This window comes from Manacus candei, unplaced genomic scaffold (genome assembly GCF_025592945.1).
Source record: "Manacus candei isolate 608988 ecotype Guabito, Panama unplaced genomic scaffold, ASM2559294v1 h1tg000009l, whole genome shotgun sequence".
Classification (NCBI taxonomy): Eukaryota; Metazoa; Chordata; class Aves; order Passeriformes; family Pipridae; genus Manacus; species Manacus candei.
Window position 1 is genome coordinate 7,551,652 of NW_026138057.1, and position 25,849 is coordinate 7,577,500.

Consider the following 25,849-nt stretch of genomic DNA (forward strand, 5'->3'; position numbering starts at 1 on the left):
ATTTACATTTCAGTAACCACAGCAGCTACTTCAGCCACTAATTTAAGATGAATTCCTGCTTCGTACAGAAGAAATGAGATTTTAAAAGTTAAGTCATCTAGTCTAAGGCAGTTGTTTAGGATATTTCTGTAATTTGTAGGTTGAGATAGACACCTACCTGAGGCAATTCACACTGGTTTTAGGATAAACAAGGCATTTGGGTCATTGTCTCTCTATTGAGAATAAACAGATTAGACAGCTAGTTTATATGAGGAACTTAATTGCTGTTAACAGAGACTAAAACCCAACTAGCCTCTTAAACAAGGAGGATTGTAGCACAAAATTCAATGCAAAAGTAATTTAAATGCAAAAACACTTATTATGTTCTTATTATAATGAAACCATTGGAATAATGAGATATAAAGCACATTTAAAAAAATACACAATTATCACTGCCAATACAATTCATTATCAAAGATTAAGTAGATTTTTCCTTTGAGGCACATCTCTACCTCATCCTTCCTCATCTCTCCATCAATTGAGCTTATCAGACACCCTTTATATCCCCTCCTCAGGAATCTCATAACAGGCTCCAATGCACCCTGACATGGAGATAGTCATGTCTACAGAAGTCTCAGCAACAAACTATTTAAGAGACAACAGCAAAAGCATTAAAATATCCCTTTCCTGTCCAGATTGACAGATTAATCCTTAGAGGTGCAAGGCTTAGGTGAAAAAGAAGTAGTTTCATTTGTGCTAAAATAAAGTCAGGAAGAAACAAGAGAGGTATCTAGGCCTAGCACAGGAAATCCCTGTGATAAATAGCAAAACAACCCACATGTAGAAGAAAGACCTACCATCCTAATCAACAAGATTTCAATTAGAAATTCTCTCACTAACATTTGGAATGGCAATCACATCTCCAACAGTGGCCCAAAGACTGGGACTGTAGAAATCCTGAACATTGCATTTCAGCAGTAACAGAGACAGAACTCTAAGGGAACCTCTCTGGATTTTTGGAACCGCTGAGGAGGACACTGAAGATGTATCAGGCAGCATTTATGGGCAGAGGGTTGCAACCCTCACATACCTTGAACTGGGAACAAAAACCTGTTCTCTGAACTCCAGCAAGTAGTTCACCAAGATGGGCACTGAGACCTGAGCTGAAGAGGACCAGAATGCTGAGCAGGCAACATAAACCTCCAGAGGCAGATCCAATTCATTATTTTATTCTGAACAAGATGATGGAAAACAGGTGAAGAGAAGGGACAATAAAAGGGGAGGAGAAAACTCTCCGGTGGGAGGAGGTATGGGATTGCCAAATGCCTCCTTGTCTCCCTGCTAGACAAAACTTACTTGTTTACCACCCTGAATGCAGAACTGAAAATGCTAGGTGTTAAAATGTTAACAAAAGGAAGAAGAGTTTGAGCAAACCATGAGGGAAAATCAAGGGTGTGTTGATAAAAGCAAATACAGCAGCAAGGAAACATACAGGGAAAGACAGTGGATGCTACCTAGGGAATAGTAAAGAAGCTGACATGAACTTCAAGAAACCATCAAGAAAAGATCAAAGTGTAAATAAGATCATAGGGGTCTTTGTTTATTTTTACAACTTGTTTTATGTGGCTTTTATCTGTGTGGAGAAAATAAATAAATAATCTTTCTTTTGAACTTTAATAAACTCACAGATTCCAGGAACAAAAGGGCTCCTAGGTAGCAATCCCTGTTGTTTCAACAAGAGGAACAAGGGGTCTGTCCCCAGAGACTCCTCCAGTAAAATGTGGGATCATTCATCTACAATAACATGGGCTTCCTGGACACTGAGTGGAGCATTGACTCCCTATATAAAGGAATGTTTAATCTAGCAGACAGAAGTGGAACAAATCAGGCATAATTTGAAAAGCAAAACAGCAAGTTTGTTTTTTCTTAAGTGGGTAGGTACGAATATAATGGATTCTTTAATACACAAAAGCTGCAGAGTGACTGGTAGCTTTCCTAGGGAAGGCTTGTGTATCAAGTAGACATTTTGGTTTATATAGGAACCAGTGGGCAAAATTCTGAGCACAGCCACCATTCTTGGTTTTCTGGTCCCTGCACTGAGCATCTCAGAATGATGAAGAGTACCTTAAAGCATCTAAATGTGTTCCTATGAAAGGTATCTTTAGTTATAAACATACCTTAACAATTTCACATCATGGGCATACTATGTAGTTGTCCTGTTCTCTATCCAAAAATATAGAGCAGTTTAAGATTTAATAGTCTCCAAGACAGTGACTTGACTGTCTCCAAGTCACTGCCCTGTAACTGAGGTGTGAGAAGCATTTGAGAGCTCTAGGTAGGTTTATGTTCAGTGTGAAACAGGTTTGTCTAAGTGTGCAGACCCCAACATCATCATCCCCAGCCCCAGAAGACCCACATGCTGTTGGCAATCAATAGAGGTAACAATTCAGCACGTGTGTCATGCAACATGATTTTGAGCAGATTTATTTAAAAGAAGCCTGACACTAATGGCTTGCAAAAATAGACTTCCACTGTTCCTGGTATTGATGGGGCAGAATTGATATTAACAGTGGCAAGGCTTAAAAATTTCTCTAGTGAAATTCATAGTAAAGCACCATAGGGGAAACTGAGCTGCAAAAATGAAGAACAGTGACAGAGACCAAACAATGGTGAAACATTGACAAAAAGGAACAATTTGGGACTAAACTAATTGAATCTGACAGATATGCATTTTCACAGAATAATCCCTGGAAAGCATATTCACAGGTAAAAAGTCATTATTTGAAAATTTAACCTCAGACAGGTGGTTCTTACTTCACAGACTCACAGAAATGCTTGGGTTTCACTAGACCAAGTTGCTCAAAGCCCCATCCAACCTGGCTTTGTGTCAGCTAGAGTAACAACTTAATATTTTGACCTGAAGAAATATTCCTATAGACACCTGATTCTGAAGAAGCATGAAACAGAACTACTGATGAAAAAAATGACATTCATAACTAGTTTATACTAGTTTATACTAGAAGCTTAGATACAGCCCTGAATGCAATTTAAAAATAAATTTTGGACAATTTTTTGCAGTTTGCCAGAAGTGATCACCACTGAAAAACAATTTCAGAAAGAAAAGTGAAATTTGTCACCAAAGAGATTTTCAATAAAGAGCTCCAGGAACGGAGACAGTTTTTAAGAAGACTTTTCAAAGCAGTTGAATTTTTAATATATAACTAGAAATCACTAGCTGGCTGTTATGAATTAGGGTGTTTCAATGATACCAGAGCAATTTAAACCAAATATTCATACTTTAATGGATCCATTAAGTCTATTTTTTCAGTATTCATACTTGAGCATAGATGAGATTGCTAATAGATTCTACCAGGCTTCTCTGGAGCCAGATTATTTTACTGATTTAAAAATGAAACCCGGGTTAAGGAAAGACACCTACTTATAGAAAATATGGACATTTTCTGACCAACTTTGTGAATTCATTGACAATGAATCTGCAGTTCAAAGACCTCTCAGCATGAAAGGGCTACAGATTAGGAAGTGCTATCAGAACTACTGTATAAAAGAAGAAAGTATTATGGTTATCACAAATGCATAAAAATTTGTCACTTTTGTAAAAGCAGTCACCAAAACAGGCACAAAAGAAAACACAATCCTTTTCAAAAACAAACACATTGGTCTCTGGATACAAAATTCAAATCAATTAACAACATGATATTATATGACCATCTGGTTAGACAAGGGATAGAATAAAGAGATTTTTTTTTTGTACACCACAAAATATGCTGGCTATGTGAGGAATGAGCTAAGATTACATGGCAGGAGATAAATCAGCTGCTCTCTCACTCAGAGTCACAGAGATGTTCCTTAACCTATGGAGCAGAAATGCCAGGCTAAGCTGGCACCAGGGCTGACTTCTGTCATCACTGCTCCTCTGAGGGTTGTTCCTGCACATCAGTGTCACAACTGTACCTCAGATGTCTGAGCACATCCCTACCTGGCAAGTGTCCAACTGCACCAGGGATATCACATTGATCCCCATGGTAATCCTGGTGGGCACCCATCAAAGCTGTAAAAGCCTGATTTTTCTGAGTGAAAAACCTAAAAAAAATTGCTTAATTCTGAACAATCTAGTACTTGAACTAAAAGTTGTAATTTACTTACTCTTTTTATAACAGCTCTGGATTGACTCCCAGAATAATTTCCCGATTCTTTCTCATTGACAGAGAAGCACTTTCCATGTGCCTTTGTCATCTCCATATACCTGAAAAAAAATATGCAAGTTAAAGATGCAAAACAAAACAATTAACTCTCAGTACTCATTTACAATGCATCTACATTAGCATTTTAATTTAGATCTAGAGAAGCCCCTTAGAGGCAGGTCTCCTACCCATCCCCACTTTCCATGCTCCATTTCACCCACCAGTCTCAGAACTGGATTCCTTCCCCATAAAGTTGTGTGGCAGCAACACATCTGATGTTGCCCAACCACAAGCAAGACATTCAGTCTACAGATCACACATGATCCAGCCAAACACAACCCACCAGGCTGCACTGAGTGGGCCATCAGCATTAACTCCTTTGCCCTCTTGAGTCTCTGGGCCAATCTTTGCCAGACTGTCTGGGAAATTCCCACCATTTCTCCAGCACTTTTTGGCTTGCAAGAAAGCAAGGAGGGATTTGAAAACTCTGCAAACATTGCTATTGAAAGTAAAAGGTGACATGAAAATATTCTTAATATTTGGTTCACTTACAAAATACTACAGTACACTATGGAAAAAATACCAAATATAAGGAGGTTTCTTGTTTATAAAAATTTTCCAAATTATCTTAGTTATATGAGCCTAACATTCCCTTAATCCATCAGATATTTTGCAAATTTTAACTTCTGTACTTCACAGTTTAGGCTCAGAGCAACTACATTTTTTTCCCATATGAGAAAAAAACTTCATAATGGGGTTTTCAGCATAACGACCAAAGCAATGCAAGGCAACACAGAATTCAGAGTTTTCTCTGTGTGTTAGCACTGAGCTCTAAATATCAGCCTATAAGTGCTGACATCTTTAGATGTTCAACAGGTAAGGATTACCCCTGTGCACAGCACTGACTTTCATAACTGTGATGCTCACTCTTTGCACCCCTTTTTGTTTGTTTTTTGTTTGTTTTTTTTACTTTTAGAAGGTACCCAAATGGGAAATAAAACATTTCAGTTCCCTGTGAGGACAAGGGTGATTTTATTGCACATCACCTCACAAAAGACAACCACAGCCATGCCTCAAAACAGCACATCTCAGAACTGGAAAGGGCTCTGGCTGAAAAACGTGTGTTCAGCCTTAAGACTACACTTATCCAGGATCTTCTGCAGCCAAGACCAAATGATCCAAGGGAAATCTCCAGAGGGAAAATATTATAGCTGTTAAAAACTATATGCAGAGGACTGTAGCAGTGCTTCAAGCAAAGCACTTGAGTCAGATATGACTCTAAAATTGCTGCAACAATCAACATATCAAGAGCTCCAGAACCTTTATCATTTAAGTTAATGTGAGGATTCTTTTAAGAGAGGGAAAACAAACATTCATTCTCACCAATTTAACTTTTCTTTCTACATGTCTACTTTTCCTTCGTATTACAGCATCCAGGTAGAAGAAAAATCAGCTAAAATGAACCCATCTACTGCCAGACAGATCTTAATCTATTCAGAAAAGATCCAGACTGTTTGCTATATATAGTAAGGACCACATGGCACAAAAAACCCAAAAATGTCTCTGTTTTCAGTGTCTTTTTTGATACATTCAATGTATTTCTTGAAGAAAATTTAAATATTTCATGCAGTCTCTAAAATATCACTAATCCAGAGCATAACTGTATGTTTAAACCCATTCTTACAAAACTAATTCATTTAAAATAAAACTTGTTCAAGGGTCAGATGGAGACAGTTTTCTGACAAAAGTTTGTACATTAAACACAACTAGTTCAAGACCAAAGTCTTAGAAATTGTCTTTTATATTTGGGGTTTTTTTAAGAAATATTAACTTCAATCAGCTCAAATTAACCAGTTCACCAAGTTGTTGTTGAACAAAATGGAACCTACCACCAAAAGCTTCCAGTTCCCATCTTTATTCTATTCTCAGTGCTACAAGCAGAAGTCACCTAGAACTGGTGCATCACAAATTTTTCACATTTGATGAAAGGCACAAGTCAAAACAGATACACAGACCACACATAAAGCTTATTCTTTAGACATCACTATAGAGATAAAGTGAAAATTCAAGGCTAAAGAGCAGTTTACAATCTTTCAACTTATTTCAGAACTGGAAAAAGGGAAAATGGGATATAGACCGTCACTTGTTTGTTGTTTTAAGTAAGTGCACATCACACATAAATCTGCACACACATTTATATGTGTGTATATATATCTCTGAACTAAAAAATAATTTAGAAAAAGTGAACTATTTTTAACTGAAGGTCTGGTTTTTTTCAGCTATATGCTCTAAGTTGAACTTTTCAGTTGTAATTATTGAGGAGAATTAGGCCATTGGTGAGAAACACCAGTCAGTGCAATGATTTCATCAACTAAATAATGCCATTTCTTGATGAAAAAATCACAGGTAAGCAGTGGAAACCTCACTACACAAAGAACTAAAAAGCTTGGTGCTACACTCTGTGACTCCTGGGTGTTTGGAATTCACCTAAACCAGCAGATTCTGCTGAAAGGTGCAATTTTTAGCATTTCTCTGTGTGTAACTATAATTACCCTTTAATGTCATACAAAAGAAAATACTCTGTGCACAAATCAGAGCCAAACAACCTTACTCTACAGACCAGGATCTATATTCCCTGTAGACATGACCTCACATCTTGGCATTCCACAGAAGTAAGCACTGGCACTTCAGGACACCCCAACCTGCGGGTGCAGGCACAGGAGGATTAAAGCAGAGCGTGCTGCACAGCATTTATGTCAGGAATGCTTTGTGCCTTGTAGTCTTCATTTATCTCAGTCTTTTTTAACCACAGAGTAAGCTTCCCTACCTACAGTATGGCTTGGTCATATATGATTTCATTAAGAGTCAGTCTGCACACAGACAATGCTCGATTCAGGGACGATTCCCGACGAAGAGCCAGCTGTGTCTGTGCTGGGGAGTGGTTAGACAGGTATTCACTGGGGACTGGAGGGGAGGGGGGGAGTGCACAGTGAAAGAAACTTTTTGCCTTGCATCTATTTTCTAACATACTAAGAAATGACCACGAACCAGAGAACAGCGACATGAAAAGCAGCCATAAATCAGAGGTCAAAATTGCACCGAAATCCAATAAAGAAGCATCTCACTCAGCAACTCAGCTCTGTGTGCAACCACATTTCCTCACCCTCCCCTTGTTTTCTTTTTTAAATTAAAACAGTTGACCCTGTGAGGTGTTACCACTTGAACAATCCTTATATGGGACTTGTCTGAATTTCTATGGAGGAGATGGAAAAAATTCTCATGAGAAACAAGTTTTGAAAAAAACACGTTTGGTTGTTGCAAAATACAAGTCTGATGGAATGTAATTGAAGCATAGCTGTGAAGGAACATGAGCATATACATGATGTTTCAATCAAAAGTTATTCAAGCTCATCATCAAAACTTATTCCTGCTCATACTAAAGGTTCTATCGTAATCTCTAAATAAGTCCACAAATGTAGTGCTGATGTTTATGTAAAATATGTTTTATTCAATCTGCGCTTCTTATTCACAGTGTGAAGTTTTTTTCAGCATATTACAACATGCCCATCATAAATACCTCAAGAGACTCCAACCCTAATATAAATTAAAAAAAAAAATCAGAAATGCTACTTAATGGCATTTTTTTCTTATCAATCATTTCAAGTCTTCTGAAGACTAAAATGTTCACAGAAACAAAAAAGTGGAAAAAAAAAGTTTACTGCCTGCTGGCAGGTAATCTCCTCTTGTAACTTTGAGATTAGAAGTCTTCTCCTGACAAAAAAGAAAAGTTTTTGACAAAAAGTGTTAACATTTTTAGAAGAATATTGACTCCACACTCAGATCAGGTGTAACAGAGTCATCCCAAATTTAAAAAATAACTGAAGGCTTTTTTTTTTTTAAAAAAAAGACTTATAAAAGATGAAAATTGTCTTTGTGATAGAGAACATTCCAACACATGCTCACAAGTAAGTATTGCTCTTAATAAAAATGAAAAAAGGTTTTTTCAATGAATTATTGATGTACTTCAAAAAAACATTTCTGTAACTCTCAAAAGCTTATAAGAAAAATACCTAATCAGTGCTAAAAAAGTTTTCTTTCAAATGCTGGGAAGCAATACCAAAGCCTGAGAAAGCCAAAAAAATAATCTGATGTGCCTGACAATTACAGAAATATACACCTAAATTATATGATTAGATGCCTGCCTGGAAGAGGTGGAATAGAGTCCCACCACACCAGGAGGTGGAGTGGGCTTGCATTCACAGCCATACTACAGCTTACCTAAGAAATTACGCTGCTTTAAAAGCAGATGGAATATTCAAAATAACTAAAGCTGGCCCAAAACTTCCAGAATTTCCAATAAAAAAGCCCCAACAAAACACAAGCTCAGACTTTTCCTTCCGTTTCCAGCAGCACCTGGAGCCCCAGTTCCACAAAGCATTCCCAAGTGCAGTTCCTGAGGCAGCAGGTGCCCTGATGATGGCCCCGAGAGATCACCAGCCATCAGGAACAGCTGCAGTTTACACAGCAGGACCCTCCATGATGCAAGGTCAAAACATGTTTTCTTACTGATTAATTCAGTGTGGTGGTTTGGGCTAGGCCTTCCTTGGTGACCAGTATGTAACCAAGGAAGGGTCCAGATTTACCCAGTATTCCCTATGATTTTTACGTAAGCTGGGCTATAAGAAGAAAGGAGGAGAGGCTTTCGTTCTCTTTCCTTCCGGCGGCTTGGAGGTGCAGGTTCCCTGCTGTTGAGTCTGCCGTGTTGGGGAGCGAGGCCTGGTTAGGCCTTGTTGACCTTGGGAGACAGAGGTTGCCGGCGATCGTTCTGGAGCGACCCTCGGTTGTCCCAGGAGAGTAGTGAGCTATTTCTTTGTTAACTCTTTTAGTGGATAGATATTGGGCTGCTAATTGGGATATTTATATATATATATATATATATAATATTTTGGTTTTGTTCCTTTTCCCTTCCCCCTTCCCTTTCCTTTTTTTTTAATTATATATATAAGTGTAAATATATTTATATATCTCACTTTGGTTGTCTCTCTCTCGTTTCGGGTTTTCTTTCGTTTTTTTCTCCCTCTTCTCCCTGAGGTTTGAGGGGGGGGGGGAACTCTGGTGGTAAGGTTTGGAGACTTGGCAGGGAGCCAGCTTCAAACCATATCATTCAGGAAAACATAAGAGTTAACATAAGTGTGTATTGATAGGAATGTGTTTTAGCTTCAGACAACAGTTCATTCTGAATGCCAATTAAACTCTGATTATGGATTGGTTTTGGTTGCAAGAAATAACCAAGTACGAAAGTACAGGTCTAGTTTCCAGGCTGTATTTCTCTCTAGGTACCACATTCAATCACTTCACAAACACAAAGAAATAAGGCAAACTAAATAACAAGATTTTCAACCTGCAACATCTGCAAGCTCTATTCCTGAAAGCAAATTATTCCCAGGCTCATTCTGACAGGCACCATTACAGTTTTCTTTATTCTCACTGAAGAGTTTCTTAATTCCACAACATGAAAAAAATTCCCAAACTGAACAACCGTGACTGATTTTATAACATGAGGTGTTCCTCAGGGTTATTTCACTCCCTATCAGGGCTTAGATAGAGCACTGTGATCAGCACTAAGGAGGTTCTCTTCATTTTCTGAGGGTTCAATATCAAACATTCAGCTTTGTAATATCTCCCCACTCACACACAACTAAGCTGTAAGTGCTTCCCAGGGACTTCACCAGAAACAGCTGCCAAATGACACCAGCACAGTTTGACCTGCATGAAACTACTTGTTGTCTTCTCCAGCCAAGAAATGAAAAATATGAGGGTTTCTTTTCCAAAACAAAGCCAGAAATCACCAGAGTTTGTCATACGGCAAAATGCCGTAATACAAAAAGGAAACATTCTGCTTTTAGAACAAGACTTTCCTAGAAGAGACAGATCATATGGCAAGTTGATTTCCTGAGTGTAAAGGATTCCTGTATGTATATAACAGATGCCCAGTACTCAGTGCATTAACGTGCCATTGGAAACAATTAATATCTAAAACTTGGATATTAATCCACTTTCTTTCTGTGGAAGAGTGAAGAAAGTGGAAGAAGACACAAGTTTGCTGTTATGTACCACAGTTACAGAAACAAGATTAAGAGTTATCATTATAGCAATGAAACCACTAAAGGCTAAGTTGGAAGAAAGTTAAGACAGCAAATTCCCAAAGTGCTTCCAAGCTGTTTGTAAAGTTGACCCAAACCCAGCAAAGTGCTTCTGTTCTCTTCACTTCAGCCTGCTGGACTCCATAGCAGGAATCCAGGGAACACTGATTTAAGCAATTAAGAGCAAATCTTTTTGTGTAAAAGTCATCCTGAATTATTTTAGCTCTCACATAGGCTGTCCACCAGTCAAAGTGGATACACATACCCACAGGTAAAGTGGATATGCAACTAATCAAAGAGTTTCTTAGAATATTTGTCTGTCAAGGTAAGATTGATTACAACTTAGGCAGTATTTTCCCAGATGTATTAATATCCTCTCTTATGAATACTATAAATGTTCAAACAGTTCTTTAAATGTTCCAACAAAGTCTTCAAGGCAGTGCTGTTTAATTCCATAGAATCTAACTTTCATAAAAGGAGTTTAACTATATATATATGGCCTGCTCACTGAGTTTTAAAACTAATTAGTGAAATTAATTTACAATATGTATTTTAACAACTACAATTTAAAAGCTAATAGAAACCCTCCCAGATAATGAGAAACAAAGCCTAATTCTGAACAACTACACTTCAGAATTCCTAAAGGTATATACAACATTACCAAACAGAAGATATTTTTAATTAAGATATCAGACCATATTAGTTGAATATGAAACATACCTTGGACACAAATCCTGTAGCAGACCTGGGTTTGTAGGAAGCTCTGGTTTATACACAGAGCTACAAAAGACCCCCAGTTCCTGCTTAGCTTGTGACAGTAGAAGAGGGAACCACACAACCTCTAGAGCTTCTGGGCAGCTGCTTGCATTTCATCAATCAGCTTCCTCACCTGAGCAATTAAATTACAACGGTCACTGGGAGGAGCTAATGTTCATGTCACCCCTATCAGATCCTGCCTCACACACCTGCAGAAAATATGGCAGGTTTACTGGTTCCAGTTTGGGAGGGCACAGAATGTGTAACTTCTGCATATCAAGGAATTTCTAATACAGATGTATGGTTATGTTTTAATGCCTCTAGAGGAACAAGAGGCATAACCATAGGCAAAACCACAGTTAAGAGTGGCAAATGCAGGGAACAAATACAGTTTTCCTCCCCCTTTATATCACATAAATCATCAGTAATTATACACTTAAAATGATCTTTAATAACTGGAAAAAACACATTCATTATTTCCAGAATTTGCAATTTACAGTCTCTGTATCCACAGACAAATGGCATACATTAAAATAAAGGAGAAAAACATAGTTCTTTAACTCCTAACAAAGTTAAATGTATAAACTGTATGTTTGTTTAACTATATTTAGCACATATTCTCACAGCTTTCATTAGAATATTTTCAATATTTTTACACATCTTTCAAGCCATGTTTTCATTACAATAAGAGCCAGATACATATCCTTTATGCATTTGGGAAGAGAGAATGTCTCAAATCAAGGAAGTATAGAAGACATCTAAACAAATAAAAATCACCTTTGCCATGCATTCAAATATCAACATCACCCTTACAATGTCCTTTGAAAAAAATAAAGGTAGCCTTTCCAGTGGTCAGTGTTTATATTTGACAGACACAGTAACCACATAGTTACAGTTTAGGATTTACCTTTTTGGAGCTGTTAAATACAGCTGATTGTGTTAACTGTGTAACCATCACTGTCATAATGTTAAATTTTGTAAATGGTTCAGAAATGCTGACGAAATCAGCCTTCAGAAAGGGCTGACACCAGCAGGATGCTCAAAACAGGGACACTCACAAAGAGCCAGCCCAAATGCTCTCAAACTTCTCAGTTGCAGAAATTTCAGGTGTCAGAATTGCAAAGTCTTACCAGTCATACACCAGTTATATAATTCAAACACAGGAACACAATTAAGGAGTTACTTTTCAGTGTGGAAGCATCAAACTTTGTCTCTCAGTTGGAAATGTAAGCTTTACATGTACAAACACAAAATACACTGTTTGAACTGATGCCTCCAGCTGTCTCCATTTCTGTTCCTAAATTCATTTTTCATAAGTAATTGTGCCTCTAACTGAAAGAAAATGAGATTACATATACCACTGGTTTTCATGGCTTTGAAGAAATGACTGGGGCAGACTGTGCATGGCAACTCAAGAGTCACAGCTTTGTATTGTGTGGGCAATCACATGATTTTACTGCAGAGTATTTATGTACAAGAGAAAAATATACTCACACCATCAAGGCAGCTGTGAAGTCCTGAATTGCACGAGACTCCTCAGTTTTATTTATCCTGTCTTCTGTTTGAAGGACACTGTAACACATATTGAAGTGAAATGTTTTCCAACAGCTGGAACAGACTCTTCTTCTTTGTTGCTACATTACATCTCTTATTCTATTCCATTATGAGTAAAAGATATCAGTTTTGAAAACACAAAACCTTTTTGCTGCATATTAAAGAAAGAATATGGATGTTGCCACATGGTGCTCAACCCAGCCCAGCCCAGCTGAGTCTCTGGCAGTGACTCCTTGCTGCAAAACATCCTGTAGATAAGTATTGGCCCTGCTGAATTAATGACTTAGTACACATTTGTACCCCACATTATACAAAGTTAGATCTCCTGAAGTAGTAGATAACAAGAATAATCTGCTTATTTATGGTTATTTTCAAACAACAAAGATACAGTGATAACTTGTAAAAGTGAGTTCTGGAATTTCATTATTTACTCAGAAGAAAAAATGTAACAAGCTTTGTTTTTGTTGAAGTTCATCTTGTATATCTATTTTATGCATGGGGCTTTTTATAATGTTATTTTTATAATGTTGTTTACAATCTTTTATTTCCATCCTAGTTGAGTCACAGTCTTTTCATTTTTACTTTAAATAAAATACTCCTACTCTTTTTGAAGACAAAGCTTTAAGCCAGCTGTATTTTTACTATTCCTTTATTTCCTATGCCTGTGGAAAAAAAATACAAAATTTCAAATTATGGCATTTGTATAACAGCATTACAGTATTTTGCTATCATTTTTTGTCCTAATTTTATGCAGTGCCAGAGTTGACTTCCTTCCATTACTCTCATTCACTCCAGCTCAGAGGGATTCCTAGATTATTGTTACTGAGCAACAACAATCCATTTTTAAATCAACAACTCTTAAAACATAAAAATAATGACAATTATTCTTTCAATGTAAATCACATTTGCTACTAATGCATTTCATTTTCTTAATCATCATTTCCATTTCCTTAGTTTTCTTAGGTTTCTCTGAACTTCTATGATCAGTGTCCAGCCTTAAGTACAGTCAGAAATTCTACATTCTACTTGTGCATTTTTTCTACTTCAGGATATTCTGTACCTTTTTATTTTTTTGCAAATATAAGCAAAGCATAAATACACAGCAATACATTTTTAGCATTAAGAAAAGTGAGTAGTGCTGTACTTATAAATCCATATATGCAAGTGTTTGCACTCATGCCCACATACAAATATACATCCACAAAATGATGCCAAAAGTAATGTAGAGCTTTAGTTAACTTTTTGACATCTTAAAAGCATCTACTATTGTCTCACTTCTCTCAACAATGTCTTCTGCAGAAAATATAGGAGAAAATATATTTAGGCATTAGGTTGATTTCATGACTCTGCATCACTGGATATTGAACATGAAAATACAGCAGTAGGAACTCTTCAGTAAGATTATTTGATTTTCCTCTAGCAAAGGTATTTGAGAAAATAATATAAATGTTACTTATGATGAGATCTGGCAGAGCACTTTGCAACATCCAGTTTTATGTGGATGTGGATGTTTAAGTTTAATGTAACTTTTCAAATGAACAGTCTGAAGGAATAGTTCAACTTCAGCATTAAACTTTCCCTGAGAAAATATTTTAGGAACTGGACCTCTATTATTATTGAAAAAAAAAAAAAAGAAAAAGAAAAGAAAGTTATTTCTTGGAGTATTTCTACAATTTTTCTTCAATTAAACATGCCCATTATAGTAGCAGAAAAATTTTCCTGGAGTTCCTTTTTGGTGTTTTAGTTGCTTATGGAACAGGTCATTCCATTAGGTAACCCTCCAAGTGACCCAAAGGAGATATATTAAAATCTGGTAATACAATACCCCTGGACTATTTTACATAATAAGATTTTTTTTCCCCAACTCCCAGATGTTGCTAAAGGACAGAAAAAAAAAAAAAAAAAAAGACCTGTAAAATTCTTCATCATGAATCTTTTTTTTTTTTCCTGCAAATCCCTTTTTTCCCCCCTTTCAAAAGCAATTCTGAATAGAGGTAAAAGAAGACAAAACTTGACCTTTTGTGATCCCAGCATTAATAGGTCTGTTCATAATTCAATCTGTGTGTGTGTAGAAGCATCCATGTGGAAACATGCAGGCCTGAGAGACATAAAGCCTTTCCCTTTAAACATTATCTGACCCTATGAGTCTGATTCACAAAAGAAGGCTTACGTACGCATAAGTTGAAAAAAAATGCGTGCTCTCATTGTGCTGCAGAGAGCCTACACATTTTACTCCTCATTCTCCAGGAAAACTCATCATGGAAGTGACACTTGTACAGGAGTTGGGTGAGGGAATGGCAAAAGAACACAACGTGGAAAAAAACCAAAAAACCAAACAAACAAACAAAAAAAAAAACCAAAAAAAAAAGCACATGTGAAGAATAAGCTTCTTTTCCCATTACAAATATAGGAGGGTCATCTCCTTGGCTGGCATGTGACAGGGTGAGGGCATGGATGGGAGAGGACTGTGTGTTACAGCCTTGCAAAGCTCTACCTGATGAGAGCAGCACGTTTTTCTTGCTGTATTAAAGCTGTTTCCTTCCTCCATAATCTACGTTCACCAAGGTGAGGGCTGTGTCAGCTGCACCTGGACTAATAAATATTTATCATGCAATGTTTATAATGTCATAGATTCTAATGAATGATTATAGAGTCCATTGGTTTCGAGGCAGCTCTGTAAGGTATTTTAGAACTTAAAGCCTATTGATGCCACTGCAAACCTGCAGCAAATAAGAGTACCAGGTATTTATATCATGTCTATACATAAAGTCCATCTATTATCAGTATCTGTTCATGCCTCTCCCGTTTAGTTTGGCTCTGGAAAGTCAGCTGGCAGCTTAAATGCTCTGTTACTCTGAGCCCACTCATGTTATCAGAGAGTGCCCTGAGCCACTTTGCACTGAACCTGTCAATTGAAACTTGAACAGGGGGTAGGACACACACAATTGTGACAACAGCAATAAGAGTTTACATTTGGTGAAACAAATCCTCAGCTGGTGTAGATCAGCCAAGCTACAACAGCTGCAGTATTGATTTAGAGCAGGATCTCAGCCCAGCATCTGCAATTGTTTTCTAAACAAGGCAAAACAAACAGCATCAGGAATCATGAAGACTTTTCTTAGTAAGTAATGACTGAAGTAATGATGACTTCCCCACCAAAGATTCCAGCATTTTCCTCCTCAGTAGAGAGGAAATACTGCCCAAATCTTGAAAATCACATTGTGCACTTCTCTGCACCTGCATATGCCCAAATACTTTCAAAATACAGCATCAACAGCACTGACCTTTGAGAATCTCATAGGAAGAATGCTAAGGAAGGAAAGAAATGGAATTTCATGGCCCTTTATTGCTCTAATTGTAAAATAGAAACAAGACTATTCAAAAGGTAATGAGAAACCAGAAAACCATCAAAAGTAAGGCTGTGATGGTGCCATAATTAGTTTTTTTTATTATGGGTGCAAATACTCAGATTTAGCACCTTTTAAATAATACGAAACATATCATGTATCCCAATGATACCAATTGTGTTAAACCAATTGTTTGAATGCATAATTAAGTTGTTAGTGAATAATAATCTAACCTTGGGCTGACTAAATATATCTACATTTTATTGTTTTTCATAACACATATGATAATTAATATGCCCAGTCATTTACTGAATACCTTCTATTCAAATTACACTTATAAGACATTGTTTAGTTAGACCAATTTCAAAAATAAGGAATATTCAGAGACAAAGCTGGCCACTTGACATGGAAGTACTACTGAATTAATTTCAAACATAAGGAATATTCAAAGATAAAGCTGGCCACTTGACATGGAAGTACTACTGAATTAATTTCAAACATAAGGAATATTCAAAGATAAAGGGGCTGACATTCTCTGGGGATGGATGTCACGATTCCAAAGAGAACCAAAGAACTGTGACCACCTTGCAGGCAGCACTCACTTTGCAGGCTGTGCTGCTCAGTTCAGCTCCTCACTTCCTCCTGGTTGTCCACAGGTTAAAGCTGCTCCCAGGTGCAAAGGTGCAAATGTTCAGACTCACAAATCCCAGAATCAATTAGGCTGGAAAAGACTTCTGAGATCATCAAGTCCAACCAAACATCACTGTGCCAACTAGACCATGGCACCCAGTGCCACATCCAGCCTTTCCTTAAACACCTCCAGGGACTGTGACTCCACCACCTCCCTGGGCAGCCCCTTCCAAGATCCAATCACCATTTCTGGGAAGAAATTCTTCCTGAGAGAATTCCAAGAGAAGCGTGCCTGTTCCCAGACGAGGTGTTTGAGCACTGGGTGGTGCAGTACCTGTCACCACTCCCAGACTTTTTAGCGTGCCAGAAGTCTTTAGGAGGAGAGGTAAAACACCCTGAATGGTTCTTGCATTTGATTCACAATATTAAAATAAATCAAGTGGATTTGTACAGCTGGGTTGTTAATTTTCAAGCTCCATGTAGAAAATGTAGTGTCCCTGAACTAACTGAATGACATTTACTGGAAAATCTGAAGCATCTAGAACCATAAACATATTTAATATTTTGCCCACGATACATGGTTCTTTCTCTACCTAAATTTCATTGTTCCTTTTTATTTTCATGGCCTTCTAAGCATTTGTGGGGAGGTTCTGGGCATATTTTTGTTATGTTAATAATAAATAGCATTTGTCTTCTACCTCCATATTTCTGTTAGTAAGTGATGGGTCATTAAGAGCTTTTTTTCTTTTTTTTTGGTACTTGCTTTTAGCAGGCAGAGATAAAATCACTAAGTACATGAAACTGGAAAAGCTATTCATGCCAACTTCAGGCAGATAGTTTAGGATTTCTGCCAAAGCAAGGAGATCAAGACTGAGGTCTACATGGATCTGTTGTTTAGTGAGTCAGTTTTATTGAAGAAAAATATGTGTTAGAAATTAGTAGATGACAAGGAAAAGTAATGTTACTGAGACAAGTTATTGGCAAATACAAGTTATTGGTAGGGAAATGAAGTATCATTGATATAATTCTAAAAATATTTTTAATTACTTCAGGAAATGAAATGTTAATACATATTTACTAGTATCTTTCCAATAAAATGCATGTATTAATAACAATTAAGTCTTAATAATACTAATACTTAATAATACTAATACTTAATAATACTAATACTTAATAATAATTAAGTCTGAAGGACTAATACTTTTTTGCCATCCAGAAACTTATGCTGAAATAATTCTTGACTTTTAACTGCCATGAATTCTGTATTAATGTTTCATTTATAGAATATGCTGTCAACTTCACTGCATGAAATATTGTAAGGAAAATGCTTGATTTAATAGCTTTTCATTATAATATTCCCTGCATAATCCTGTGATTAGCTTACTGAGTCTTGACATTGTAAACTACATTTTTCCCCTAAAAGAGCAGAACAGAGTTTAATGTTTATAATTAGAGCAGCACCACAGTTCTAACAAAAGCAAAGGAGTTACTTGAATTCTTAACTGAATACAAAACACTTTGCTATGTTGAAATCTCTCTTTTAAAAATAGCTTTGCAGGCGAAAGGAATCCTGTATTTAAAAACGTGGGAAACAAAATCTGAAAAAACCATCCCTAGTTTGTTTAGGAAGTTGCAGAAGTGATAAAAATGTGATCTCTACCTAACTTATATTGGCTGTATGAGATATAACCCCTGCAGGCAGGGAGGTTCTTGCTAAAGGCAGGATGAATCCATCCTCTACATGGGATCCAACTCAGTGCTGGGGTCATGGATGACATTAAACACGCTGAGAGCAACTACACAGAATGTTTTGGAATATATTGAATTTTTACCTCATTTCAAGCTTCTTACCCATCCTTCCCATCCAGCCATGGGGTGTTTTTCCTTTGTTCCAAAACACTTTGGAAGAAAGTAGGCTGGCAGCAGCAAGGAGGGAGGACTGAATCATGGCTACACATTTTCATCATGGCAATAGAGGAAACAGAGTTAGTGAAGAGGTCCATGAGGGACAAATCTGTGCCAGCAAGAGGGTCAACGAAATTTATTTCTATTCTGGCACAATGATGGAAGAAGAAGGAAATAGCACTTACCAAAATTCTGTTTTGGGGGCAGAATAAGCAGCTCTGCGCTGCTCCTGACGTGAAACCAGGAACGAGCTGCTCTTAATTCTTTTTGATCAATGTCAGATGTCAGTAAAAAACAATATTTGATTGTTATGGATGGATCCTAATGACACTTCTCAATTTTTGATTTGTCCTTGAGTTAGAAGTTAATCTGAAGTGTAGTTTTACACAGAAAGGGCTAGAAAAGAGAAGAAAGTTAAAGAGTTCATGTCAGACCACTAAATATGGAATTAGGAAGATAAAGATAACAAAATTGGGGGAGGGGAAGGGGGAATGCAATAGTTGACTTCACACTTAAAAGGGTTATCTCAGAGATATTCCAGAATATGAATAATTGTTTTACAAAAAAAATATTCATAATAGCCCTCATCCATCATAAGGTTCATTTACTTCAATAAGGACTGAGGTTTTCTCTGCCTGTCAGTATTGATGCTGACCTCACAAGGTATTTAGTTGTTTCTGATAAGCAGGGTTAAATTGATTAATAGAACAGGATCATAAGCCAATTAGAGTTTAAATTCAAAATAATCACACACATACACACACACACACATATATATATATATATATACATACAGACATCCTGGAGTTCTTTTTTGTGTGTGTTCCTAAGCAAGGCACAGATAAATATCAAGTTCTCAGCTCTTGCCTCGCACAGCTCTTGATACCTCTGTTAGGAAAATTGCATCTGTGGATCACAGTACTCCACTTAAAAAGCTGTAAATCTAAAGATTCAGAAAACTGTATCCCAAAACTACTCTTTGCCATTGCTTTACTAGGTCACTAAGAGGCAGAGTGGTAAAAAAATGTCCTATTTTTATGTGAAGCTTCAAAGTCAGTTACAAAAATTAACTTTTCTAGCCTTCAAAATATAGTCTTCTTGGTCTTCTTTTTCTCTTATTTTTCAACAGAAATTGCTTGATGTAATTCACTTACTTCCTCTGGCTTTAAGTATAATTCCTCTGTTACCACTGAAAAAATATCTAATGATTTTTCTCTTCTGAATACTAAAAGCAAACTCCAGCCAAAGACTGAATTATAAAATGGTACAGACACATGGATTAAAAACCCTTATGGAACACTTTAATATAAACATATATGGTATTTTCTTATGCATTTTCATATAAGCATTTTTCTGTGAATTTGTTTTTTTTATTCTGCATCGAATTGAAAAGGCATATGTTTTAAATGTTATTAGAGTTCCTTGGCTTGTAATATAGTTATAACAAAAGACACTTTTCAGAATGAATAGCCTAAGAGCTTCATATATCCTAAATACATTTTTCTCTATTTTAAATTTGCCTAAGTCATGTGCAGTAAAGATGAGGTTAAAAAGAAACTCAGACCATCCTGGTTTTAACAGTAGTCAATGGCTTTTTTTATGGCTGTTTAAAAGTTTCACTTTCCAGCTCATTGAGGGGGTCCTATTTAAACTCTGCTTGTACCCTACCTGTGGTAGGGATTGGCCTCATGTCTACATATCCCACCCTGAAAAGTGGGAATTCTGAGATGCCTTTGCCTTCCCTGAGACACCTGTCAGCTGAGATCAGACATTAACTTCAATGAAACCAGGGTTTCATCTACTGTCCCAAAGTTGGAAACAATTGAAACTATTCATCTGAGTGTGGTAAATGAAATCTCCAGAAAGGAAAAAAGGCTCTGTATATGCTTGCTGTCACCAGGAGATTTGATTGACACCAGTACACCCACCGGCCTTCAGCAATTACAGCTCAAAAGGAAACAAGAACTGGGAGCAGATGGGTAAGCTTTTAAGTAAATATAAAAGTTAAAAATGAGCACAGAGAGGCTTTCTTCCTGCCACGAGCTAAGGGCTGACAAAGTTAGCTGTACAGCACATGCCTTTCATTTGACAGAAAATATTGTTAAAATTCTGATGCTAAAGATGAGAATATGCCTGGATGCTCGCAAAGGATCCAAGAGTTTTATTTTGAGAAATACTCAGGGCACTATTAAGGATCTCAGAGCACATACATCTGTAATTTCATGCATAAGTAAAAATAAAGTAAAACATCTTTAAAGAAAATTCAAAAAAAAGCTTAAGCCAAAAGAGTTGTTTTCGGTCACAGCTCTTTGCAAATTTGCATTCTGAATCTGCACTTCTCTTTAATGAAAATGAAAGCCACACATCCAGTGTCCTGTTTTTTTCTGCATACACAATTTTATTCTTGCATCACGCTTACCACTGTTGAATGGGACTGTACTGAGTGGAAAACATTTAAACCATTGGTTACATTTCAGAAAAGGTATGTTTCTCTGGTCAGATGAGTGTAACTTGGGCAATAAAACAAAAACACTTCCACAGCATAATCTTTCAAAGAGCAGGATCTGTTTCTGACCGTCCTTATGTGGTTCTTTGTGTAACACCTGAAGCTGCAGGAGAGAAAAAAAGCCCCAAAGCTCCACAAAGCTACTGGTCACAGAGTTTCTGAAAGGCTTTGGCAGAGAAGGCGTGAGTCCAGGTTTGCACATCACTCAATTAAACGAGTTAAAAAGCCACCAACTTCAGCTGACACCACTTGAGTGCAGCTGAGGGTCTGTCCCGGGACATTCAGACACACAGGGGGAGGGACAAGTCAATTGTGAGCAGGGATACGTTGAGATCACAGGAAAATCCGATGGATCTCTGGGTCCTCACAAAAGGCTACAGAAGCTCCACAGAAGAATAGCTCTTCCTTTTCCTCCCCCAAGGCTCCACAGCCCGTTAAGAATGATGATACTGGGAGCTCCTGATCTACACCCCCAAGCCAGATGCACAGAAGTTAAGGATAACAAGACAGGCATTAATTTCTGCAGCAAGTTTCTGCTCTGCACATGAACTCCTACAGAAAATAAAGCTCCTTCCAAGCACTCTTGGCTTTGCTCATATGTGCTCTTTCAAAAGTGTGCCAGTCCCTGGTGTTCCTATGAAAATTGAGAAGAGCAGAGAAATGTAGTTAATTTTTTCCCCTCACAACTTACCCACTCGGTTTTGTGGTGTTTGTTTTTTTTTTTTAATTAAATCTTTGGCAATTCTAACTAGGTGCTAGTAAGCATCAGTGAACATCAGAATATCATATATTATGTTAATATTATTTATTTAGTTAAACAGATCTGCCTGGGCAATTCTAACGAGAGGGGGAAATCGGTGAGCTGTCTGTGCTAGGACTCCAAAATGGAGCTAAATTATCTTAGGAAAAATAAAGAAAGAAAAAGGAAGTTAAGCATGATAAGCAAAAATATTTTTGTTTGGAAAACAGGTTAAAGATTAAGAATGAAAAGCAAGAAGATAGAAGAAAATCATACACAAAAGTTGAAAAGAATACAAATTAGTAAAATCAAAAGTCCCTCCTGCCTTGTAAGAAACACAAAGAATATTCACAAGGGCTATGTTCCCTTATTTCCTTCTCACTTGAGTAGCTTTCTGCAGTATTTATGTTTAATTGCAGCAAAATGCTCACATTTTACATCCTGTGGGCCACGGCTTCCACAACCTCACAGGTGTAAGAACCTGGAGAAAGAGCAGTAAGGTGGCATCAGCTCCTTTAATTCACTACATTTCTATGTGTGTTAGTAGGAAACACCTTCAGCACCATCCTAATGAGCCCTTAACTGCCGGCAGTGTTGTGGAATTAACAAATTGCAGGGCTCGGGAGAACTCTGCATCCTTTCTTTCCTACAGAAAAATCGTTCCTGCAACGCAGCTGTGGGACACTTGCAGCATCTTTTTAAGTGATATGTCTCAGCATTTAAATTTGTCAAAAAGAAAGCAAGTACTTATTTATTTATTAAAGAAAACACACGGTAATAAAAGAGGATATAAGAAGACTCGTTTTCTTTAAAATAAAGTGCTGTGTATATATGTATATGAAGAATGAACATAAGGAGCATATAAAAAATAAAACAAAATAAATCATATACTACAAAAATTTGCAAAAGTTAAAAGATCAATTAATAGTTATTCAAATATTTTTTAGTTGACCATAGATATAAAAGTATCAGAATAACATGTTTATGCATATTATTTTAACAACTGGTGCCCAAAGGAGATCTTTCAATAAAAACCCATCAAGCCTATTAACTTTAAAAAGTTATTATTTGAAACCAAATAGCAAACACCTACTGTAAATACCTTTACAATTACGCTTTTTATGCATATCAATATAAATAATATTGTTTAATCAAAATCCTATGACACTCAACCTTCATATATATGTTGACAAGATTCTCCAATGGTTTGTTACCATACAAAAGAGTGGGACAAATTACTTATTTATATATACAAAACATGCTTATAAAGGCCAGCTGCAGGTATTTTTTGGAAAGTGCATTTTAATAAGGTCCTATTCAGTGGGGGAACAAATGGGGAAAAAGTAGTTTGCACTACAGAGTTTAGTGCAAGAGCTTTCTCTTTTTCTAACAACGAAATCAATCATTTGTCCAGACTGTGGGGAGTCAGAGTTAGTTACTGAAAAGAGCTCCATATATAAACAAGTCAATAACTCATTGTGTGTTATTGTTGGACTGAAGAAGTCTGCTTTCAAAAAGCTGCCCCTGCTTCTCTGAGAATGAATGTCACTGTATTCAGGGAGTGAGAGAGGGGCCTTTTGTTTCTAGCTATTGCTAACTGCCATTTATGTATGGGAAAAGAGATGTGGCTGCTGGTTGTCCCAGGAAAACCAGACCATCACCACCACACAGTTCTGCACCAGGCTTGCCCTGGACTTTATTTTGTATATTTTGTATATGCACTCCTGTTGGAGAATTCACACGTTTCATCGAGTCCCCGATTTCTCGAGGAATATTTGTAAATGTTTGCTTAATTTCATAAAGATAAAATGGCTGAAGATTAGAGGAAATAACATATTTGACCATTTATTTTATCCGTGACAGTTAAAGGAATAGCACCCTAAATATAACTGACCTTAAGGTTTTCTGAATAAATAGCAACTTTAACATGTCTTTGTACTGTTTCATGTTTCTTCTCTAAAAGAGACCAAACCCCATAGTTGCTGAATCATCTCAATTCAGACTTGGGAGGAAAAGGAGAATTTTAATGCTATTTTTGTTCACCTAGCCACAATTAGGGTAAGATTCCTTACCCTCCAGCCCAAGCAGTTAAAGAAAGTTCTGACCTTTGAGATTTAAGAATAAAAATCAGAGGTTCTGCGAATAATTTTGTTCATTCCAAAAAGAAACTCAGGGGAGATATATTCATATCTGTTAAGCTGTTCACATGTAGAAGTGTTTTAAACACCATGCACAAGTGTAGTCTAGATTGGATTCTTGTTAAAAATTACAAACTTCAGTAATTTTAAAGTAAGCCTATTTTCATTTAAAAACAATATTCGACGTATTCTTTACAGTGACATAGAAATCAAAGTTTCTTTTCTATTGAGCTGAATAAAACTGGAGAAAAATCATAATCATTGTCTCATCCTGTGGAATTAGCACAGGTTCACATAGGAAATAAACTTAATCCATGTTTCAAAATATTTACAGCACTTCCTTTGACTACAGAACGTTTCTTAAATGATAAAGAAATATAGAAGAAACAACAGCCTTTTCCCACCAAACCATCATGATGAAGATTCAATATACTCCAGGAGGCAGATCAATAGGGAAAGCCCAACAGGAAAAGCTCATCAATGCAGTTTCAGAGTGTAAATCCAGGATCACACTGTATAATCCCAGCTGTTCCACAGATTTGCAGCTCATGGGGGCTGTGCAAACAAGGGTGGCTCTGATGAGCACCACTGCACTTACCCTGGGCTTTCAGAATTCACTGCTCTCCAGTAATGCCTCTCACACCTCTGAGCCTCTGTGTGGCTGCAGGACAGTTTCAGGTGTTTTGAAACTTATAATTTTTTTTGTGGTTTTTTTTTATTATCAGATGCAGCTGCATTTCTGGCCGTTCCTTTTGTCTCTTAAAGAGTGATGAGATTCTGCCTTCCAGGGAAATCAGGTGCCCTCCTGGGTGAAATTATTCATGAGGACCTCAGAGAAGATACAGGAAACAAATCTTATAAAAGTAACAGTTACTGAAGTTGAGGATGCATTTAAAAGCTTTGTTAAAACCCAGACCTGTTACAGTTCTTCTGAATAAAACCCTAGAGACTGGACTTCCACCCCAGCAGTGTTGGGAGGAAAATCTGTCTGCAAAGGAGGGCTGACAATGGCACATCAAGCCAGGACTCTGAGAAACAGTGAGAGCCTGAGTTTGAGTTCTGAACAGAGAGTTCACCTTCAGAAGTGCTCAGGAGAGGCAAGGAATAAAAGAATGCTTCAGGAAGTGTAGCCACACATTTTCCCCCTCAACATTATTTGACTTTGTGGATATTAAGGTCCTGTTGAGATTGTGGACACTCTGCAGCCCAAGTCACTTAAGCAGAAGAAATACTGACCTAACACTGAATAAAGACCAAAAAGCAAACATGACAGAACAAGTGTGCCATAGCTGAGCACACAGATGGGTGTACTGGCTTATGCATTTAATTTCAAATATATCAAACTTCAAAAAGAATTCCTATATTAAAAAAAGTGTTGATGTCACAGCTACAGATGCTGATTGACAACAACAGAACTCAGTCTTTATGTCCCAGAAGATCTTCAAATGTGCCATTTGGCAAAAAAGAATATTATAAGCTGGAGGGAAAAGGCACAAGTTGGCTGAATTAAAAAGGATTTAATAAGTGGATACTGGTATATACTTTAATATTCCTGTAGTCATGCAAACTTTTTTTGATTTGATAAGTTTGGCAAAAAACAATTAATGAATAACAACTTATCATGACAACTAATAACAGAAGGAAATATGGTGTACAATCAAGTGGAGTAAGTTTATTTAAAGTGGCCAAGCAACACTAGGAAAAAATATATAAACTGCATAATACAAGTAGGCATGCATAGATATTTCAGAGAAAAAACTTGTGCCATAACTTTTAAAAATGTATTTACTTTGAATGGGAAAGATACTAATAGTTGTTAAAGACACTTCATGCCTGATGGGAATACTTTCCTTCATGGAAATGAAAGAAAAGTGATAAAACATTTCACTTATACAAACATTCTAAGTTACGCTTCTTAATATTATCAATTCTCATCATAGAGAAAAATTC

At 36.9% G+C, this 25,849-nt stretch overlaps 1 protein-coding gene and 1 long non-coding RNA gene across 2 annotated transcripts in view; both read right to left on the reverse strand.

Annotated features, from left to right (window-relative positions):
• DCDC1 (doublecortin domain containing 1) overlaps positions 1-16,407 on the reverse strand; it is a 39,295-nt gene extending 22,888 nt beyond the window's left edge. The window contains exons 1-3 of the mRNA XM_051776406.1: positions 16,298-16,407; positions 12,575-12,652; positions 4,144-4,243 (exon numbers count right to left, since the gene is read on the reverse strand). Coding sequence (XP_051632366.1) covers positions 4,144-4,243; positions 12,575-12,652; positions 16,298-16,326 — 207 coding nt within the window. The 5' untranslated portion in view covers positions 16,327-16,407. The remainder of the gene's footprint in view (positions 1-4,143; positions 4,244-12,574; positions 12,653-16,297) is intronic.
• A 1,874-nt stretch (positions 16,408-18,281) lies between these two features.
• LOC127466249 (uncharacterized) overlaps positions 18,282-25,849 on the reverse strand; it is a 78,455-nt gene continuing 70,887 nt past the window's right edge. The window contains exons 6-7 of the long non-coding RNA XR_007902664.1: positions 18,702-18,912; positions 18,282-18,561 (exon numbers count right to left, since the gene is read on the reverse strand). This is a non-coding gene — a long non-coding RNA (uncharacterized LOC127466249). The remainder of the gene's footprint in view (positions 18,562-18,701; positions 18,913-25,849) is intronic.